The 17,759-nt window shown below is 51.6% G+C and overlaps 7 protein-coding genes across 7 annotated transcripts; 3 read left to right on the plus strand and 4 right to left on the minus strand.

Annotated features, from left to right (window-relative positions):
• Positions 1 to 46: 46 nt before the first annotated feature.
• K489DRAFT_402630 (uncharacterized protein) lies at positions 47 to 2,538 on the minus strand (the record flags this gene model as incomplete). The annotated part of the gene is made up of 3 exons (XM_033607057.1): positions 1,832 to 2,538; positions 528 to 1,769; positions 47 to 479 (listed from the first exon to the last, which is right to left on the minus strand). Exons 1-3 carry the CDS (start codon positions 2,227 to 2,229, stop codon positions 47 to 49), a joined length of 2,073 nt encoding a protein of 690 aa, XP_033458831.1. The 5' UTR covers positions 2,230 to 2,538.
• Positions 2,539 to 3,387: 849 nt separating this feature from the next.
• K489DRAFT_321315 (uncharacterized protein) lies at positions 3,388 to 4,020 on the minus strand (the record flags this gene model as incomplete). Its single annotated transcript, XM_033601538.1, has 1 exon — positions 3,388 to 4,020. The coding sequence occupies one exon, from the start codon at positions 4,018 to 4,020 to the stop codon at positions 3,388 to 3,390; it is 633 nt and encodes a 210-aa protein (XP_033458832.1).
• A 1,697-nt stretch (positions 4,021 to 5,717) lies between these two features.
• Positions 5,718 to 8,081, minus strand: K489DRAFT_321796 (uncharacterized protein; the record flags this gene model as incomplete). Its single annotated transcript, XM_033601572.1, has 7 exons — positions 5,718 to 5,758; positions 5,898 to 6,025; positions 6,161 to 6,281; positions 6,462 to 6,696; positions 7,263 to 7,533; positions 7,593 to 7,815; positions 7,988 to 8,081. The coding sequence occupies 7 exons, from the start codon at positions 8,079 to 8,081 to the stop codon at positions 5,718 to 5,720; spliced, it is 1,113 nt and encodes a 370-aa protein (XP_033458833.1).
• Positions 8,082 to 8,730: 649 nt separating this feature from the next.
• On the plus strand, positions 8,731 to 10,719 carry K489DRAFT_389600 (uncharacterized protein; the record flags this gene model as incomplete). The annotated part of the gene is made up of 3 exons (XM_033606523.1): positions 8,731 to 8,841; positions 8,938 to 10,425; positions 10,453 to 10,719. 3 exons carry the CDS (start codon positions 8,731 to 8,733, stop codon positions 10,717 to 10,719), a joined length of 1,866 nt encoding a protein of 621 aa, XP_033458834.1.
• A 721-nt stretch (positions 10,720 to 11,440) lies between these two features.
• On the plus strand, positions 11,441 to 13,827 carry K489DRAFT_381798 (DNA mismatch repair protein MutL). Its single transcript, XM_033605211.1, has one exon. It carries the CDS (start codon positions 11,456 to 11,458, stop codon positions 13,679 to 13,681), a length of 2,226 nt encoding a protein of 741 aa, XP_033458835.1. The 5' UTR covers positions 11,441 to 11,455; the 3' UTR covers positions 13,682 to 13,827.
• Positions 13,828 to 14,076: 249 nt separating this feature from the next.
• K489DRAFT_381800 (Nucleotidylyl transferase) lies at positions 14,077 to 15,895 on the plus strand. The gene has a single exon (XM_033605212.1). It carries the CDS (start codon positions 14,258 to 14,260, stop codon positions 15,437 to 15,439), a length of 1,182 nt encoding a protein of 393 aa, XP_033458836.1. The 5' UTR covers positions 14,077 to 14,257; the 3' UTR covers positions 15,440 to 15,895.
• On the minus strand, positions 15,718 to 17,752 carry K489DRAFT_389603 (cell wall biogenesis protein/glutathione transferase; the record flags this gene model as incomplete). Its single annotated transcript, XM_033606524.1, has 8 exons — positions 15,718 to 15,895; positions 16,013 to 16,098; positions 16,174 to 16,309; positions 16,385 to 16,730; positions 16,808 to 16,894; positions 16,971 to 16,994; positions 17,046 to 17,190; positions 17,729 to 17,752. The coding sequence occupies 8 exons, from the start codon at positions 17,750 to 17,752 to the stop codon at positions 15,718 to 15,720; spliced, it is 1,026 nt and encodes a 341-aa protein (XP_033458837.1).
• Positions 17,753 to 17,759: the final 7 nt, after the last annotated feature.

Genomic DNA, 17,759 nt, shown 5'->3' on the forward strand with positions numbered 1-17,759 from the left:
TCATCTATGTCTAATCTAGTATGAACATGAAATAAAACACGTGTACTCATGAATCCGTCCTGCGGATGCCGAAGACTGCCTGCTTCCAGCGCCTCTGCACGACACTTTCGCTGCCTTCCTTCACAAAATCTATCGTTCCATGTCGTTTTGCAAAGACGCCACTCGTGAATTTGATCGTCGCATTCCTCAAGTGCTTCGGCAAGGGCGCTCGCCCATCGCCGTCGTCTTCTGCGAGGTGTGCGCTCATATCGGCGTCTCGGGTCGTGCGTAAGATCGTAGAGAAGTCCATAGACCAGGCAGCTCCGGATGACAGAATGCAACCCATGCCTACCAAGACGGCGAATGTCGTTACAAGAATGGCGATTCCGTAGGAAAGCCATAGTGTCAATGCGGAGTAGGCATAGACGTTCTGCAATGTGTGGAATGTAACGTTCACAGATGACGGCGAGAAAAGCGATGAATTATCGGTACTGGATCGTCTGTTAGTTTCATCATGCTATTGGGATCATTTCACGGTAAGAACTTACTGTAGGATCTCGGAGCTCATCATACTGACCGTGATGTTTTGAAAGAGCTGTTCCAGGTTTCTCGCAAGAGAAATGTCCTTGATAGGTGGGTCCTTGGGCATCATCGAAGTGAAGCGATCCGTCGCAGGAAAAGAGTCAAGAGAATTGTTTCGCCAGCTTGCACCAGTGGACATGAACGCTAGCTCGCGTGATGACATGAGACTTGTTGTCAAAAGGTTGGTTGATGTGATTATGGTCTTCTTCCCGATATTGTTACCTGTGCGCACACCACCGACAAGCAAAGATCCAAAGCTGTCCATAACCGCCTGGAAAGAGAGTGTTTCGAGTGTCGTAGTGTTGATTGCACAATTCACGTAGCTTGAGCGCTGTTGTCCAACTGTTTCACAATGATCGGTCACCATTTTGCCCTCGTTGTCCTGATGCTTGCCGAAATTGAGATACGCTATCTCAAGCGCAGGTACAGGCTTGCTGTCACTGAGATTGCGAAACTCAAGGTCCACAGTTTGGTGACCCCCCGTAAAATTGAATTTGGCATGATAAGTCGTGTTCGATAATTTGCATTGGAGAAAAGTCGAATTCTTGAACATATTGAAGAGGTTGTAGTATTCGTCAACACGCTCCAGGGCAGGACATCGAGCGGTATCTGAGCCAAGCATGCGAGGCATCACCGCAAAATATATTGTAGCGGTATCATTGTTCTCAGTGACCGGTGTCCAAGATAATGGTCCGAGCGTGCCGATATTTCTCGCGAAGGGCTTTGTCTCGTCGAAAGGAAGCGGCTGGGGTAGGTTGTCCGTATTGTCGTGATTACCAGAGTACGACGTCCAGGAAAGGAAATTGTACCACTCCTGGCAAAGACTTCCGTTTGCGTAATTCAAAAGGATATTCTTCTGGACTTGTAGCTGAAAAGTATCGTTCATATTCTCACATGAAAGGTACGGGCCTGGGAAGGACATCTCGTAGCTCGCATTTGTACCCGGAGCAGGAATGGAGAGGATGGATCCCAGAGCAGCTGTCGTTTTGACGATACGTTGCGTTATGATCGATGGTCCATTGTACAGCATCATCTGCGTTCCAACATCTCCTTGTCTGCCACCGAAATGAAAGAGACCTGGATTAATGAACTTCAGGCTTTTGAAGTCTAGCTGCGGCACTTGTAACGCCGCCATTGGAAGCGGATTTGGCGCAGCGATAACAACCGATAAGGTCGCTGGAGTGATGGTCGATGCAATCGGGATGAACCTGAGCACCGGCAAGATTAGCATGACATATTCGGTTGACCGCATATCATGAGAGAGACCTACCAAACAGACAATCCCAGAGTGAGCAACAGTGGATAGTGCCACCAAATGTGCATCTTCAAGAACATCCAGATGTTCTCCAATGCCGAGTCCATGACATCGATCGTGTGAATTCTTGTCTCTGACTTTCCAATGGCCTTCCAGAAGGCCTGCGTGTATGCAATGGTCACCGACAAGACCAAGCAGACTTTGATGAGAAAAGACAAAGCCGTACCCGCGGCGATGTTCAGTTGTTGTGACGACACTCCGAACCCTGCGATGTCACGAGTGTCGTCGTGTACTGGAGTTCCGACCAGTCCGTTGTAAAGGAAGTGATGACCAAGCGCAAGTGCTATGCCGGACAGTAACGAGCCGATCATGATCGCTGGCGTCCGCCAGTATATCACGGGTTTGAACGTCATGTTTGCTGCCAGCAGCTGTTCTCAATACGGTCGATGAATTATGACAAAGGAATAACTGCAAGCGAAAACCAATGAAAACAATGCGAGAAAAAGAAGAAAGATACTTTGTGTTTCCCATTGGCGGCAGTCATGGACACAAATGCTTTTGAGAAGCGCTGGGCAGCGGGGTCCGCGCACATCGTGAACAACGGCCGTATATTCTACGCCTCAAACATGCATGGGTGGCAGCCATATTGGGACAGGGATGTGAATGATGATGCACAATGTGGTTGTGTAGGAGAAATCGTTACACATTGTGTAGGAGAAATCGTTGTCGAGGGTAAGGCAATTTGATGCTACAGCTGCGTCAGGTCTACCGATTGGGTGCAGGAGGCGCACGGCCGGGAAAGAGGTCGCGTGCTTCAAAGCGCGCGCTTCGAGAGAGCATCCCGACTGGTTAACCTAGATCTTCAAGGCTGGGAAACAATTGCAACCCCACAATCTTTTATATTTTGCACATCTCGGACCTTTCACCGATACGATCTGATCTTTGTGAGTTGATTGATTGTGGCTAAGCTGGGAATTTGTCGTCGCGCAGCTCGACGAGAGGAATCGCGGGTTCGCGTGCTCAAATGGCTTCACTCCTCCGCATTCAGGGAGCTTACGGTTCGGGATGAGAGGATACCTAGGTAGGTAAGGACTACCCTTTCTGCATTGCAGTATGAATCAATATGAACATTCTGCTCGTCCTCTGATCGCGTCGGGCCCTCTTCCGGTCTCATCAATGAGACATGACATTGAGTTCGTTTGATCCGAAATGGCGGTACCAATACGTGCCACGGCGCACGGACCAGGCAACCTACCATATGTGATCGTCACTCATTGATTCAATGCGTAGCGGAATGCTATCGTCGATGGAAGTGCTCTGGTGTGATAGACTATTTACGGCAGCGAAGTGAAGCGAAGCTACACAAGTTGGAAATCATCACGAAGGTTTAATCGGCAGGATCAAGCAGACACAGACGTGGAGCGGAACATCATCACGAACATGGAGATCAGAAATAGATGAGAATCTTGAATTGCACGTAGATGACGTGATATGATAGAAGTTGCTGAAACGCTTTGAAAATTTTGAAAAGAAGAACGAAAAATGAGAAGAAGAAGTAGTGAACTCTGCCTCTAGTGGCAGCCCTTGGCAGAAAGCGACCAGCCGGTAAGACGATTGGCTACGTCGGAAGCATAGCACGCGGTAGCGCTGACGGACACCGACAAGTCGACGATGCCGGAGTTAATGCCGGAGTTGTATAGCTTTGCGGCGGCGTAGTAGTTCTGAGCAGAGCTCATACCTCCAACCTTCTTGAGGAGGGGCAGGTAACCATTGCCGGGGTCATGCGCAGTGCCGAACACGCCATCCTTGATCATGCCGGTGATCTCCTCCATCGGGCATGGGTTCTTGACGCCGCCGTGGCCGTCGTTGCACATGTGAGTGCCGCCGGCATCCTGCATGAGACCAGGGTTGGGGTTGGCGGCGGCCGTAGGAATGACGCGGACACAGCCATTGCTTTCTTGAAGAATGATGGCAAAGATGAATCTGGCATCAACACCAGACTCGGATGCCACACTTTGAATAGCAGACTTCATGTTTGCGGTTTCCTCAGCAGTATTCTGGGGAACGTTCCATTCAGCGTTACATCTGATGGCACCCTGGTTAGCTTCCCACATGGCATCGAAGTCGCCAAACCAGTTGCTCTCTGCAGGCCATCCGGAACCGCTGGATCCGTCGCCGCGGTACATGGTATACTTGTCTCCCATACCTGCACCGCCGTTGCCGGAGGGAGGCTTGGAGCCAGATGTAGGTGAGGACGCCGGAGGAGAGGTGTTTCCGGAGTTGCCGCCACCAATGTTAAGGCCAAGGCCGACATCAACGCCAATAGAGAGACCACCGTTCGACGCAGGCTTAGTAGGGGCGGCCTGGGTCGCAGCAGCAGTGGGTGACGGAGCGGTGGGAGAGGCGGGGGCAGGGTCCTGAGCCTTGGAGCCAGCACCAGGAGCAGGAGCGGCATCAGCAGTCGAGTCGTCGTCACCAGCGCCGGCGGCAGGGGTCGTGGAGTTATCAGCAGAGGGGTCAGCGCCAGCAGGGCCCTCAACCACGCCCTTGCCATCAGCGGAGACCGTCAATCCGACACCATTACCCTTAGCAGGGTTGGCAGTAGCAGGGGAGGCCGGCGCAGCAGCAGCCTGAAGACAAGCACCGCCCTGGCAGCCAGCACCACAGTAGTCGGGACCGACACCGCAGTAGCCGTATACGGAGCAGCAAGTACCAGCATCACAGCCCAGGCCGGAGGTGCCGCCGCAGATACCGGTATAGTGGTCGGTAGCACGGTTATCCCAGTCCGATCGACCAGCGATCAGGTGAGAGTTTCGGAGCTGCACTGGAGCGGCGATGCTCAGGGCGGTAAAGAGAGTGGCGATGAGGATGGAGGTACGCATCGTGTTCGTCGAGGGGGGATTTGTCGAATTTTGTTCTGGGTTCTTTTTCGGAGAGGTAGCGATGAATGAATGACGGGTATAGATCCGGGGGAGGACTGTCGATTCTCTACGAGAGCGATGGGATATCAAATGGAGATTTTGGTTGGGAGCAATGAATGGACAGGCCCAGCTGTCGGTGAGTGCACTGCACGAGGGGTGAATGAGTGTATACGGTCGACTAGCGACTCGTTAAGGAAAGTATCCACGTAGGATGGGTGAATGAACGACAGCGACGACGCCTCGAGAACAACGATGATAGACTTGGACGAGACGAGAGGGGAAGACGAAGTGAGAGGCGGAACATCTTGAGGATATATACTCGGTATCTGATCAGAGAATTGAGGAGGCATCAGGACCACGGGAGTGGTGTGCCACCATCTGCAGCGTCAGCTCCCACATGCAGTCCAGCAATGTTGCTCACCGACGTGCATGGTGTTTCGAATTAGCACCCATCAAATCTAGTCCGGCGTGCATACAGCTTGCTGTTGGATGTAACCATCGCGGATGCAGACAGTAACCAGAAATGTTGTTCCGTGTTGAGGTGTTGGAGCCCCTGGAAAGCAACACGAGACGTGCGTGGTTTGAAGTGTGGTCTCGGGGCTCTATGCCCGATTGGGAAGTGGAAATCGCCTTAGGGGGCGACGACATCTCAGCGGCGCAGCCAATCGGAAGCTGCGTCATCGACATCTCGCCTGCAACGCCCGTGCGTGCATACTGCCCTCGGCCAATCCACCACGGGAATTCAGCTGCGTTCTCTCCTTGACGATCTGTCCGGGCTGTCCACTAATGCGCTGGACCTGAACTGGACCCGAAGTGGACCTTCGCGAAGAAGGAAGCTTACGATCCTGGGTATGTGGATGTGACCACGTATTCGCTCGTATTCCCACGGAGGCGTTCGCCTGAGCTCGCAGGAAGAGGGGCGAAATGTGTTGAATCACGAAATACCCCTCAGGCGTGACATGCCTCAGAAGGTGGCTTGTCTAGTATCGGATTGATCGCGTGCGATGGTGCGGAAGTGCAGCTGTCCCTGTTTCAAGATGCGGTCAGTCCCCACGGTCGGCACGGAGAAATTCTCGCTACTCATGCACGCATGCATGTCTACCCACAGCTCCGACAGACACATATCGATGCGGGCGTGCAGGAGAAGATGCCTTACTTACCACTCGCTTCGCGCTCCTTGGCGAGATCATACAGGAAAAAGTCCAATAGCACCGCATTGACGTTAGCCGCGGGATGCTGACGTACGATCTCGCGCCGGATCAGTTCAATCGCCCAGATGGCACAGCCTCTGCGATTATTGAATCTGGTCAGCTCGTGTCTATGTGTCGCGTGCCCAAACTTGGTCGTGTTGAGTTCGAGAACGTCGCGGAGTGCGGCGCAGCACAACCGTTGGGTCCTTGCGCGGAAGAGGCTCGATGCTTACCTAAGTTCCAGCTCCCAACTGTGGCCGACCGCGATTTGTTTACGGTCGCGAATGTGATGTTCCAGTGGTGGACTGTAGACCATTACCCCGAGCGATTGCAACATCTGCGGTACACGATAATCTACCCACATCCCGACAACAAAATTGTTAGCGCTGGATGCCCTACAAGTTGCAATGACAGGTTGTTGACATTGCCGCCGATATTGCAAATTCATGCAATGAGGAGATAGAATAGCAACACTCCTCCCGCGATGCAGCGGACCGTCACCTGCAGATGCAGCACCAGAAGTCATGCACTCACCTGCAAACATGGTCAATTGGTCGACATCGTCGAACGCGACACGTCCAGCACCTCGCAATGCAGCCCAAACATCGGCCACAAAGATTTGTGCGCGCTTCAGAAACCTCACACGACGACCTTCGAACCGAGCGTCGTCATGAAACGCTGAAAAGTGCTTTGCCAGCAAATTGACCAACTTTCCAGCGCTCCCTTGTGCAGCTTCGATCACCCGACACACTGCATAATCGGGTTCTAGCTTGATTATACCGCCAGTTTTGTCGTCAGATTGCAAGGACGGCGCTTCAATGCTGGAGTGCGGCACTTGCGATGCAGCGTCTTCAATGCGATCTGTGTTATTTTCGTGGATTATAGCAGTGTCCAGTGTCGAAGGCCGTTCTGCGTTCTGTATGGTTGTTGTCTGTGGATCACCGGAGATGGCGGCAATTTCCGGCTCATCTTTAAATTCACTACACTCTTGCGCATTGACTACACGATCTTGGGGTCGCTCAAGTTCACGCCCATCAACACAATCTTCTAATTGTGCACATCTGGATGCAAAGTCGTCCGGCGACACATTTGTGTCGATTCCGTTGAGTAGTGGGTCTGGCTGCAATTTAGTGGCGGTGTTGGCCTCGTTCTCATCATCCTGAACATCGCTGCCCACGTTGTACGATTGTGTTGGTGGTATCAGTTGCACGGCCGAACTCATTTCGTTTGAGTCATTGCGGCAGATGGTATCGTCGTCTCGATCAAGCTCGCCGTCAGTCGGAAAGTCCTGAAATTAGACCTTAGTTGAGTTTCATCAGCAGTTGTTGGCAAGACTAGACAAACTTTGGACAACTGAAGCGATGTCTGCCGAAGTATTGTGATTCGTTCATCGAGCAATGGCATTTCCTCATGAGTAGCACTTCGGAATATGTGCCTGAGCAGATCATCAGTGCATCGCCTGTCCTGCCAGAAACGCGGCGTCGTGATAGGTATCTGTGCATCCAACGCACGTCGCAGACAAGCGACTAAACTGTTGTAGCCAGTCCATCTTTGATTGCGGTAGTCGACTTGGAAGCGTTCGTCTTCGGGCAGGTCCGACCAGAAGCTGGGCAACGATCATTATGTTGGGACGCAGGGTACCTCTTGTGTGATAATGCAACTCACGAGAAATTCAACAAATCCAGAGTCCAGACGAAGTTGATAACGTCGATTTCGTCGAAGCCATCGCTTAATCTCGGATGCAATTCGAGCTTGGTCCAATCGTCGAAGGAATACGATCGCTCTCGCATTTTACTGTTCAGTACAGCAGCGGCATCCTTGGTGCCGTACATGCTAATGGAGACATCGATTGCGTTGTTGTATATGTACCGTGCATCGTCGAGAATGCCTGTCAAAGTATCGCCATAACGATCAGCACTTTTTGTCGTCAAGTATATTTCCGCATCGTTACGCATTCAATGCTGGCCATGCATGTATCGATCCGTGATCTCCAATTTGCTGATGGGTCGGGTACCCCCCACGTCGATCATACATGCATCATCATCACCGCTTGCACTTACCGGTGTCTCGCGAAATTTCGTCCGTCTTGTCTTTGATTCCCAAACTTTGTCGTAAGAGGGCCAATAGCTCCAGATCCAGCTCATCGTCGCTCATGATTGATACCTGATGTCAAGATGAACCTTCTCGGTATGGGAACAACGATATTCGAAGATGTGCGCACACGAAAATGGCATGTATCATCATCAAGAGCGATTAGCAGGCCAATTCCTTACCCTAAGGACACCGCCCGCCCGCGTACCTGCATTCTACCTCACAGTATCACATCCGGCTACAGCTCCGCGCGCTGCAAGAAGCTCAACGCGTAAATCTGCCCGCACACTCAACTGGGAACGCGACTCGGGACCCTGGTTTTAATGAAGCACATTCATCAGGCGCATCACGTCACACAAGATGAGCATGCTGTGCCTGATTTATTGTTGTTACGCGGAAGTACAACATCATTCTCGTCCACTTGTTCACCCAAGCGAGTTTCATCGTCGCCAGTCCACAATATTGATGTATTCGGTATCATTTGTTCCGCGCTGATGAACTTGCTGCACAGAAGCTGTGATCGCATGTGACGTCGGTCTTTTTCACGCGTGTTTCGGTCGGTGCGCAAGCGCCTGGGGAATCGCATTCCGGCTTCACTGTTATCGCCAATCGTCAGCCCTACTAAACTTTGCCTTCTACAGTCACAATCAACACAGCTGAAACCACCATGGCGTCCGCGACTGTCTCGCAGCGGACGTCAGTCTCGCTCCCGATGACCGGTACGAGACAATCTCTTGGAACAGCACTTACCCTTGAGGTCAAAAGAAGCCGTGTCCTTTTGGTGGGCGCTGGAGGTATCGGCTGCGAATTACTGAAGAACCTGGTGTGTTGCAGCTTTGGCACAGGCTTAGACGGTGTGATGGATGGTTCGGGACAGCCGCTATCGCAAACAATCAATGGGAAACCGGCGTCGCGAAAGAGTGAAATCGTGGTCATCGACTTGGACACCATCGATCTGAGCAACCTGAACCGACAATTCCTGTTTCGCAAGCAGCACATCAAGAAGCCAAAGGCACTGGTGGCGAAAGAGACCGCGAGCCAATTCAACCTCTCAGTACATATCGATGCGCATCATGCCTCCATTTTTGACAATCGCTACGACATCGAGTTCTTCGAAGGCTTTGACATCGTATTCAATGCTCTCGACAATGTTACAGCGCGGCGGCATGTGAATAAGATGTGTTTAGCTGCAGACGTACCGTTGATAGAGAGCGGAACCACTGGCTTCAACGGTCAGGTTCAAGCCATTCAAAAGGGTGTTACCGAATGCTACGACTGCCTCGAGAAACCGGTCCAAAAGTCCTTTCCCATATGCACCATTCGATCGACGCCCTCACAACCAATCCACTGCATCGTATGGGCAAAGTCATATCTGCTGCCAGAGCTATTCGGAGCGGTGGAGGAGGAAGAAGAGAATGGCTCAGAGATGACAACAACAGAAGGCGACAATGCTGAGGAGATCGAGAAACTGAAAGAGGAGGCACAGGCTTTGAAAAAGATTCGTAACCTCATCGGGACGAAGGAGTTGGCAGTTGAGGTCTTCAACAAAGTGTTCTTTGATGATATCGAGCGGTTGCGATCCATGTCTGAGATGTGGAAGACGCGCAAGCCACCAGAGACATTGCGATTCAGTACACTTTGCATAGACAAGAATCCGGAAGTCCATGGAGAAAAGCTGGCGAAGCAGGACCAGGTTATCTGGGGCCTGCTAGATAACCTCAAGGTATTTTGCTACAGTCTAGGAGCCTTAAGCAAAAGAGCGCAAGCCGGTGAGAAAGTCATCGAGTTTGACAAGGACGACAAAGACACCCTCGACTTTGTCGCCTCAGCTGCCAATCTCCGCGCCCTGGTCTTCGGCATTCCCACGAGTAGCGAGTGGGACATTAAACAGATGGCGGGCAACATTATCCCTGCAATCGCTACATCAAACGCGATAACCGCGAGTTTGTGCGTGCTGCAAGGGTTCAAAGTGTTACGACATCAGCTCAGCAAGATCAGTGCTGCGTCGAGACCTGATGCCACAGAAGCACCTTCAGCCCGGAAAGTAGACTCGACGCTCGGTGGATGCAAGAAAGTATATCTCGAATCAAAAAGCACAGAGCGATTGATCAACTCGGAGTCGCTCGCACCACCACGGCCAGATTGTCCCGTCTGCTCACCAGTGTACGCGAAGCTTGTGATATCCGATAAAGCTTCGCCATTGCGGCTGCAGTCACTCGTCGACCTTCTCCAGTCACGCTTCTCCTTTGACGAATTTTCCCTCACCCTCGGGTCACGCATCATCTACGATCCAGATCTCGAGGATAACCTCGACAAGCTCCTTGCCAATCTCGACATCACCAACAACTCGCCCAACCCGGCAGGACCGCAATTTCTAACAGTCACAGATGGTGCCGATGAGCCACGGGTTGATCTTGTCTTGAGTGTCGTGCAGAAGCGATTGCCTGAAGGACAGCCCGATATGCTGCTGCTACCAGAGATCATCCACCTGCCACCCAAGCCAAAACCTGCGCCAGCAAGTACAGACGCCGAAGCCAATGGGGATGGTATTGCGACAGCCGGAGACAAGCGGAAACGTGAGGCGCAAGATGAGGGACAGGAACCGACTGACGACAGTCCCAAGAAGAACGCGAAGCGCACAAAGACCAGCAAAGAAGAAGCCGTCGTTGTTGAGGAGGATGGTCCGATCAACATCGACTGATGCCCTTGAGTATGTGCGGAGTACCGTCAAGGCATTAGCTGCTAAATGCTGCCTGGGTCGACGAACGGCGATGCCAGCAAGTTGAATCATTGCTCAAAACCCAACTCTCATTCAATCTGCGTACTCACGACAGGGTGTCACTCGTTCTTGCTGCGTTTCGCAGCATCGCAATTTGGTCATTGCGTATTTGATGATGCGTCACTGGGACTGTGTGGGATGTTTTTTTGTATCATACCCTTTCACTCGGAGTACGGGGAGCATCACGGCTGAAGTGATGAGGTGTACAAGGTTGTACTTATCATACAAGTAGGAAATGAACAAGCATGGAATAGGCAATGTATTCCAGGTTTGAAAGATGAGGATCCTGGTGCGTCGTTGTGCGAGGAGACTGTGCTTTAAACTGTTATCTACAACCTTCATCGCACGAGCTCAGTGGGTATGCACTTCGAGAGACTGGGTCCAACCAATCCTAGTTGTATCAGCAATTGGGGTCCATCACGTTGAAGCAGAGTCTCGACTTACTTACGCTTGTACTGTGTCCTGTTTATCTCCTTGTTAGACACACTTCGTTTCATAGTAGGTACCTTGCTAATCACCTGGGCAGCCATGTTGTCGTTCGTGATACACCTTATCGATGCCGATATTAGGGTTGCTCAACCCTAAACGGAGTGATCCAACCTATCACACCATGCGTGCTCTTGCGCTGAAGCAATTAAAATGACAAGATCTTGACAATATGGCCTCCAACGAAGCGGCAGATACTGTGATGAGCGATGCGTCTCCATCAGCTCATCCTCATGGCATCAAAAGAAAAGCGGACGCACTCGAACCGCCACGACGGATCCGAGCTTTGGACCCAGATGTCGTCAACAAGATCGCTGCAGGCGAGATCATCGTAGCCCCTATGCACGCACTCAAAGAATTGATAGAGAACGCCGTTGATGCCGGCTCAACAAGTCTCGACATTGTGGTCAAGGAGGGCGGCTTGAAATTATTGCAAATCACGGACAATGGTTGCGGCATCAGTAAAGATGACTTGCCCATTCTATGTGAGCGATTCACGACGTCCAAATTGAAAGCGTTTGAAGATCTACAATCAATCGGAACGTACGGATTCCGAGGAGAAGCCCTCGCAAGCATCAGCCATATCGCTCATCTCGCCGTCACCACGAAGACCGCTGACTCGAGTTGCGCATGGAAGGCGCACTATGCTGGAGGGAAACTCACTCCTGCGAAACCTGGACAAAGCGCAGATCCGAAAGCCTGTGCCGGGCGACAGGGGACACAAATTACAGTCGAAGACCTGTTTTTCAACGTTCCAACCCGCCGAAGAGCGTTCCGGTCTGCCAGTGAGGAGTATGCCAAGATCGCAGAGGTCGTTGGGAAATACGCCGTCCATTGTCAAGGCGTGGCCTTCTCCTGTAAGAAGCATGGCGAGGCTGGCGCAGGCATTTCTGTCCCTGCCGGCGCAAGTATACGTGATCGTATTCGTATGACACACGGCAGCTCTGTTGCGAATGATTTGATTGAGGTCAACGTTGAGAATTCACAATACGGCTTTCGTTCGAAAGGTCTTGCCAGCAATGCCAACTACAATTCGAAACGGACATCTTTACTGTTGTTCATCAATCATCGTTCTGTGGAGTCGACGGCTGTCAAGAGAGCGGTCGAGCAGGCTTATGCGGCTTTTCTGCCTAAAGGGGGAAAGCCTTTTGTCTACTTGAGTATCGAGATTGAACCGGCTCGTGTTGATGTGAACGTCCATCCTACAAAGCGCGAAGTCAATTTCCTGAATGAGGATGAGATTATAGAGTTGATTTGCGAGGAGATCGCATCAAAGCTTGGTAGTGTTGACACAAGCAGGACCTTCATGACCCAAAGCCTGCTCAGCGGAGGCAAGACACCAAGCATCTCACGAGTCGAATCGATTCCCGAGAGTGCCGTCAGTCCAAGTTTGGATCTGCGAAGAATGGTAGCCACGCCCTCTGCTACGAAGAAAACATACGAGAACAATCTCATTCGAACAGATTCTCGCACACGAAAGATTACTAGCATGCTCCCTCCAGCTGATTTCCCCTCCGCTATCCCTCGCGAGCCTACAATCGACGGAATTGATTACGAGTACATTGACAAGGAGCCGATATTATGTCGTCTCACAACCATAAAAGAACTCCGTGCCGTCGTCCGCGAAAACATGCATCACGAACTGACCGAGACTTTCGCCCAGCATACATTCGTCGGCGTCGTCGATGATCGGAAACGTATAGCAGCCGTACAGAGTGGCGTCAAATTGTTTCTCGTCGACTACGGCCTCGTCTGCGCCGAATACTTCTACCAACTCGGGCTGACAGATTTCGGCAACTTCGGCTCCATTCGCTTCGAGCCACCCCTCGACCTTCAAAAACTCCTCTCGATCGGCGTATCTCAAGCTCGCGAGCTAGAACCCGAGCCGAATGACATTTCCTGGGAGGAAATTGCGCCGGCAGTGCTCGAACAGATTTCCTCCCGCCGTGACATGCTCTCGGAGTACTTCTCTCTCGAGGTCTCTGAGGATGGTGGACATCTCATTTCAATCCCGTTGATGGTCAAAGGCTATATGCCTTCGATGGCGAAATTGCCGAATTTCTTACTCCGTCTTGGACCGTATGTCGATTGGACGGATGAGCGCGCGTGCTTCCATGCCTTTTTAAGGGAGTTGGCGGATTTCTATGTCCCCGAGTCGTTGCTACCCCCGCCAAGTCGGAAGGATGGTGAAGAGGTGATTACTGGAATAAATGACCAAGATCTCGGCGATGGATCTCGTACAGCGCTCGAGGAGAGGAGGAAACAGGTCCATCGTGCTCTGGAGAACGTGCTTTTCCCGGCGTTCAAGACACGTTTGGTGGCGACCAAGTCGTTGTTGAAGGGCGTGATTGAGATTGCTAATTTGAGAGGACTATATCGCGTTTTCGAGAGGTGTTGAAACATCCTCCTCCGAATGGCGGACATGACCAGATGTACGTACGACAAGGACATGGTCCTTCTGATGTGTCGCCGAGCACGAATCTGATGGCTGGATGATTATTGCTCGATAGAGTATGAATATATATAATGTTGAATGGATAACCTTATGATTGTAATTACCTCTGCGAGCTCTGCGAGTCCTCTTCATATATTCCTTGACCAATACTTACATTGTTGTCGATCAGTGTAATGAGAGTGTTTGGAGGATCCCGAGAGCGGCCGAGTGAGTGCAACCCAAAAGGGTCAAACAAATTCCCAATGGCGCTTGCACGCGGGCAGCCGCGGGCCATCAACCCCCCCGAATTCTCAAAAGTGATGTAATGTGCAGCGTACACATCTTCACCAATCCATCCACGACTCCTTCACGTCCACAACCAGTTTAGATACGAGAAACAAAATTTGCACTTGCTGCAGTCATAGCGTTGTCGAGTCATACTGATAGAACCCGCAAGCGAAGCCATCGAGCTGCGTGAAGATGACTTCGCAATAACATCCTCTTATTCTCGACTTCCTTCTCTGAGACAACTTTCCCACTATGCCCATGATATACAAGCTCCTCCCAATGCAAACAATCATTTCTCAAGTGACTACTGGCGCGCACACAACTCTCCGCCTCTTCTCCCGTCAACTCAACCTGTCATCCCTCCGCTTCTCCTCCTCAAAAGCCACCCTCAAACCCAAGAGTCCACCAACGAAAATGGTCGACTACCGCCTCATGCACATCATCCGGGACATTCCCACCCTGCGCACCCATCGCCGCAATCTCCTCCGCTCGAACCTCACCGTGGGCCTCGTGCCCACCATGGGCGCCCTCCACGAAGGCCACATCAGCCTGGTGCGCGCCGCCGCCGCCGAAAACGCCCGCGTCTTCGTCTCCATCTACATCAACCCGACGCAATTCGGCGTGAGCGAAGATCTCAGCACATACCCACAGACCTGGGAATCCGATCTCGCGCAATTACGCGCGCTGGATGCGGAGCTCGCGGAGACGCCCGGGATGGGCAGGGTGGATACGGTGTTTGCGCCGAGCACGAAGGCGATGTATCCCACGCTACCGCCGGATTCGCGAGAGGACGGGGTGGGGAGTTTCGTGCAGATTACACCGGTGGGAGGGATATTGGAAGGGAAGAGTCGGCCGGTATTCTTCCGGGGGGTGGCGACGGTGTGCATGAAGCTGTTCAATCTGGTGCAGGCGGAGAGGGTGTACTTTGGGCAGAAGGATGTGCAGCAAACGGTGGTGATTCGGAGGATGGTTAAGGATTTTCATTTGGATACGCAGGTCATGATTGTGCCGACGAGTCGCGAGGAGGATGGGCTGGCGATGAGTAGTCGGAATGTTTACCTTGGTGCGAGACGCAGGGCGGTTGGAGTGGTGTTGTCACGGGCACTGAGGGCTGCCGAGGAGGCGTATGTTGCTGGGAAGAGGAGCCGTGATGAGATTTTGGCGGCGGCGTGGAATGTTGCGAATCAAGTTGCGTTGGAACAAGATGCATTGGCGCCGGAACAGAGGGCGTTGTTTGAGGTGGATTACATCTCATTGGCCGACCCGGATACTATGGAGGAGATTGAGGCGGTGGATGAGCGGAAAGGAGCGGTTCTAAGTGGCGCGGTGAAGATGCTTCCACTTGAGCAGATTCAGCCTGGAGAAGTGCTGGGTCAAGGTGGAGACGTTGCACCTGTGCGGCTCATCGACAACATTCCGCTCGAGCCCAGATGAAAGACTGGATATCTACTGGACACCACGATTTCATGACTTGGGATGGCCCATGATGATTCGTTTTTGACGACAGACCACGACGACGATTACGCAGACCCGACAACAAGGCTGTTGCGTTACAGAAGTTGGGTCCTGCGCCCAAAGCATAACATCGGTGGCCTCCAACTTCATTTGCAGGTCCTATATACGAAGTTCGAATCAGGGGATGCATCTGCCTCTCACCCGGATTTAACCAAGGCCAATGCACCCCAGCGCCAATTTTACATCGTCAACACCTCCTACTTCCTCGCAGCCACAACTTCCTCCTCCACTGGCAGGATATCCGGCACGGGACCGACAGGGGTGATTCCGAACGGGTTGATTTGTGGGTGCGACTTGGTATAGTGCTTCTTGATGTGAGTGAACTCAGTGGTCTCGCCGAAAGCAGCGGAGTTCCAATAGAGGTTGCGGAGCCACCTAGGCGAAGAAAGTCAGAACGATACTTTGACGGGGATACACAAAGGCCGACGAGAGTGTAGTAAAATGGTTTCTCTGCTGGGAGGATGGTGGCCGACAAATACAAAGAGGACTTACTTGTGGAGTGCTGGGTATCCACTGCGAATGTCGCGGATGTTGCACTTGAAGTGCTGGACGTAGACTGGGTCGAAGCGAATGATGGTCTGCGATCGAGTGAGTCAGCTTGAGCTCATAACACCACAGGCGACTTCGTTTCTCCGAGAGGTGGAGGCACTCACTGTGTAGAGTCTCACGTCGATCTCAGTGATCTTGTCGCCAAAATAGAATGGGTTTGCGTTCTTGGCCAAATGTTCTTCGGCGCGATCGAGTGACTTGAAAAGTGTGGTCACGTTCTTCTCATACGCCTCTTGGGTACTGAAGTGCAGTAATAGAAGTCAGCTTCTCTCCGATCAATCTACTTGAAAAGTATGGTGACCGCTCGTTACTCACGTTGCGAAGCCACTCTTGTACACTCCGTTGTTGATTTCGTTGTATGTCCATTCATTTGTCTCATCAATCTGCTGTTTCAGGTTCTCTGGAAGTAGATCAACCTTCTTGTATTGCTCGGGCAAAAGATGGTCGAAGGCAGTATAGAACATGCGGATGATCTCGCTGGACTCGTTACTGACGATCTTCTTCTGCTTCTTGTCATAGAGCGTGGGAACCGTGAAGCGTCCGCTATATTCCGGCTCGACAGAAAAGTAGACGTCCCGAAGATGAGTGAAGTCTGGGTGTAGAGGGTCGGCAGTGACATTCTCGCCCGGTTCGTTGTCGGAGGAGGTTGAGAAACGCCAGCCTGAGGATGGTAGATGAGTCGGTAAGTCCACGGATCTTCAAGATTCGTTTGATGCGCGCTTCATGGAGATGACATACCTTTCTCACCCATATGCCAGTGGACTGAGGTGAACGGAATGAATTCTTCCAGACCCTTGAGCTTTCGCACGATCAGAGTTCGGTGAGCTGCCGATAAGAAATTAGTTCATGCCGTTTCTGCAAAAGCCAATAGGATCTTGAAGCTGTCGATGTCTGAACTCACCCCACGGACATGCGTATGACACATCTATGCACCAGTCAGCATTTGAACTCGACAATTGAGACGAAACAAGCTTACAAAGATGATAACGATCCTTCTCTGCCGGGAACTCTGCACCGGGCTCGCTAGAGATTTGACTGCGGAATTGCGAAACTTGACGCTTGAATTCTCCGGATTTGTCCTTGGGATCGACCCAGTTGGTGATCTTGTCTTCCTTTTTATCCTGTTATGTTTCCGACACCTGTCAGTGAGAGTAATTGCGTGACGCGGGCTTGGACACTCCCCGAAACGAGTCGTCTGTGGCTCAAGCTGGCAGGCACCGAACAGCTCTCAAGACGCTGATGATGCTGGGTGAAGGTTTGTTTTACAGACGTGTACCGGCGGTATGATATTCTCAATTGAAATGGTGTGAGTCTTACCGAAGCCATGATTCTCGAAGAAGTAGTTGCGGAAAAAGTTCTTGGTTTGATAGTGCAGTTGAATCGTGATGGTATTGCGGGAGAGCTGGTGGTGATAATACTTCGAGTCTTGCTGGTAGATGCAACAAGACGAGGGAAACTTCTGAACATACGAAGGAGTTGTTGATGGTGATATTGGAACGCGAAGGATGGACGAGAGCTATAGCTATATATACACTGAGAGAGAGAATGTGAGCTTGATTCTAGGTTGTTCTCACAAACTCAATGACTACTGTACAATTAAGCGGCTATTTGTAACGTTAAGCTGGTGTTTCCAATCGTCTGGAAGCGCTGTGAGGGGACCGAACGAATGCTGACGTTGTTCATCAGTCAA

Source organism: Dissoconium aciculare (genome assembly GCF_010015565.1).
Source record: "Dissoconium aciculare CBS 342.82 unplaced genomic scaffold K489scaffold_8, whole genome shotgun sequence".
Taxonomy (NCBI): Eukaryota; Fungi; Ascomycota; class Dothideomycetes; order Mycosphaerellales; family Dissoconiaceae; genus Dissoconium; species Dissoconium aciculare.

Coding starts and splice junctions, on each gene's coding strand:
- K489DRAFT_381798 (XM_033605211.1), top strand. CDS start 11,456: ATGGCCTCCAACGAAGCGGCAGATACTGTGATGAGCGATGCGTCTCCA.
- K489DRAFT_381800 (XM_033605212.1), top strand. CDS start 14,258: ATGCCCATGATATACAAGCTCCTCCCAATGCAAACAATCATTTCTCAA.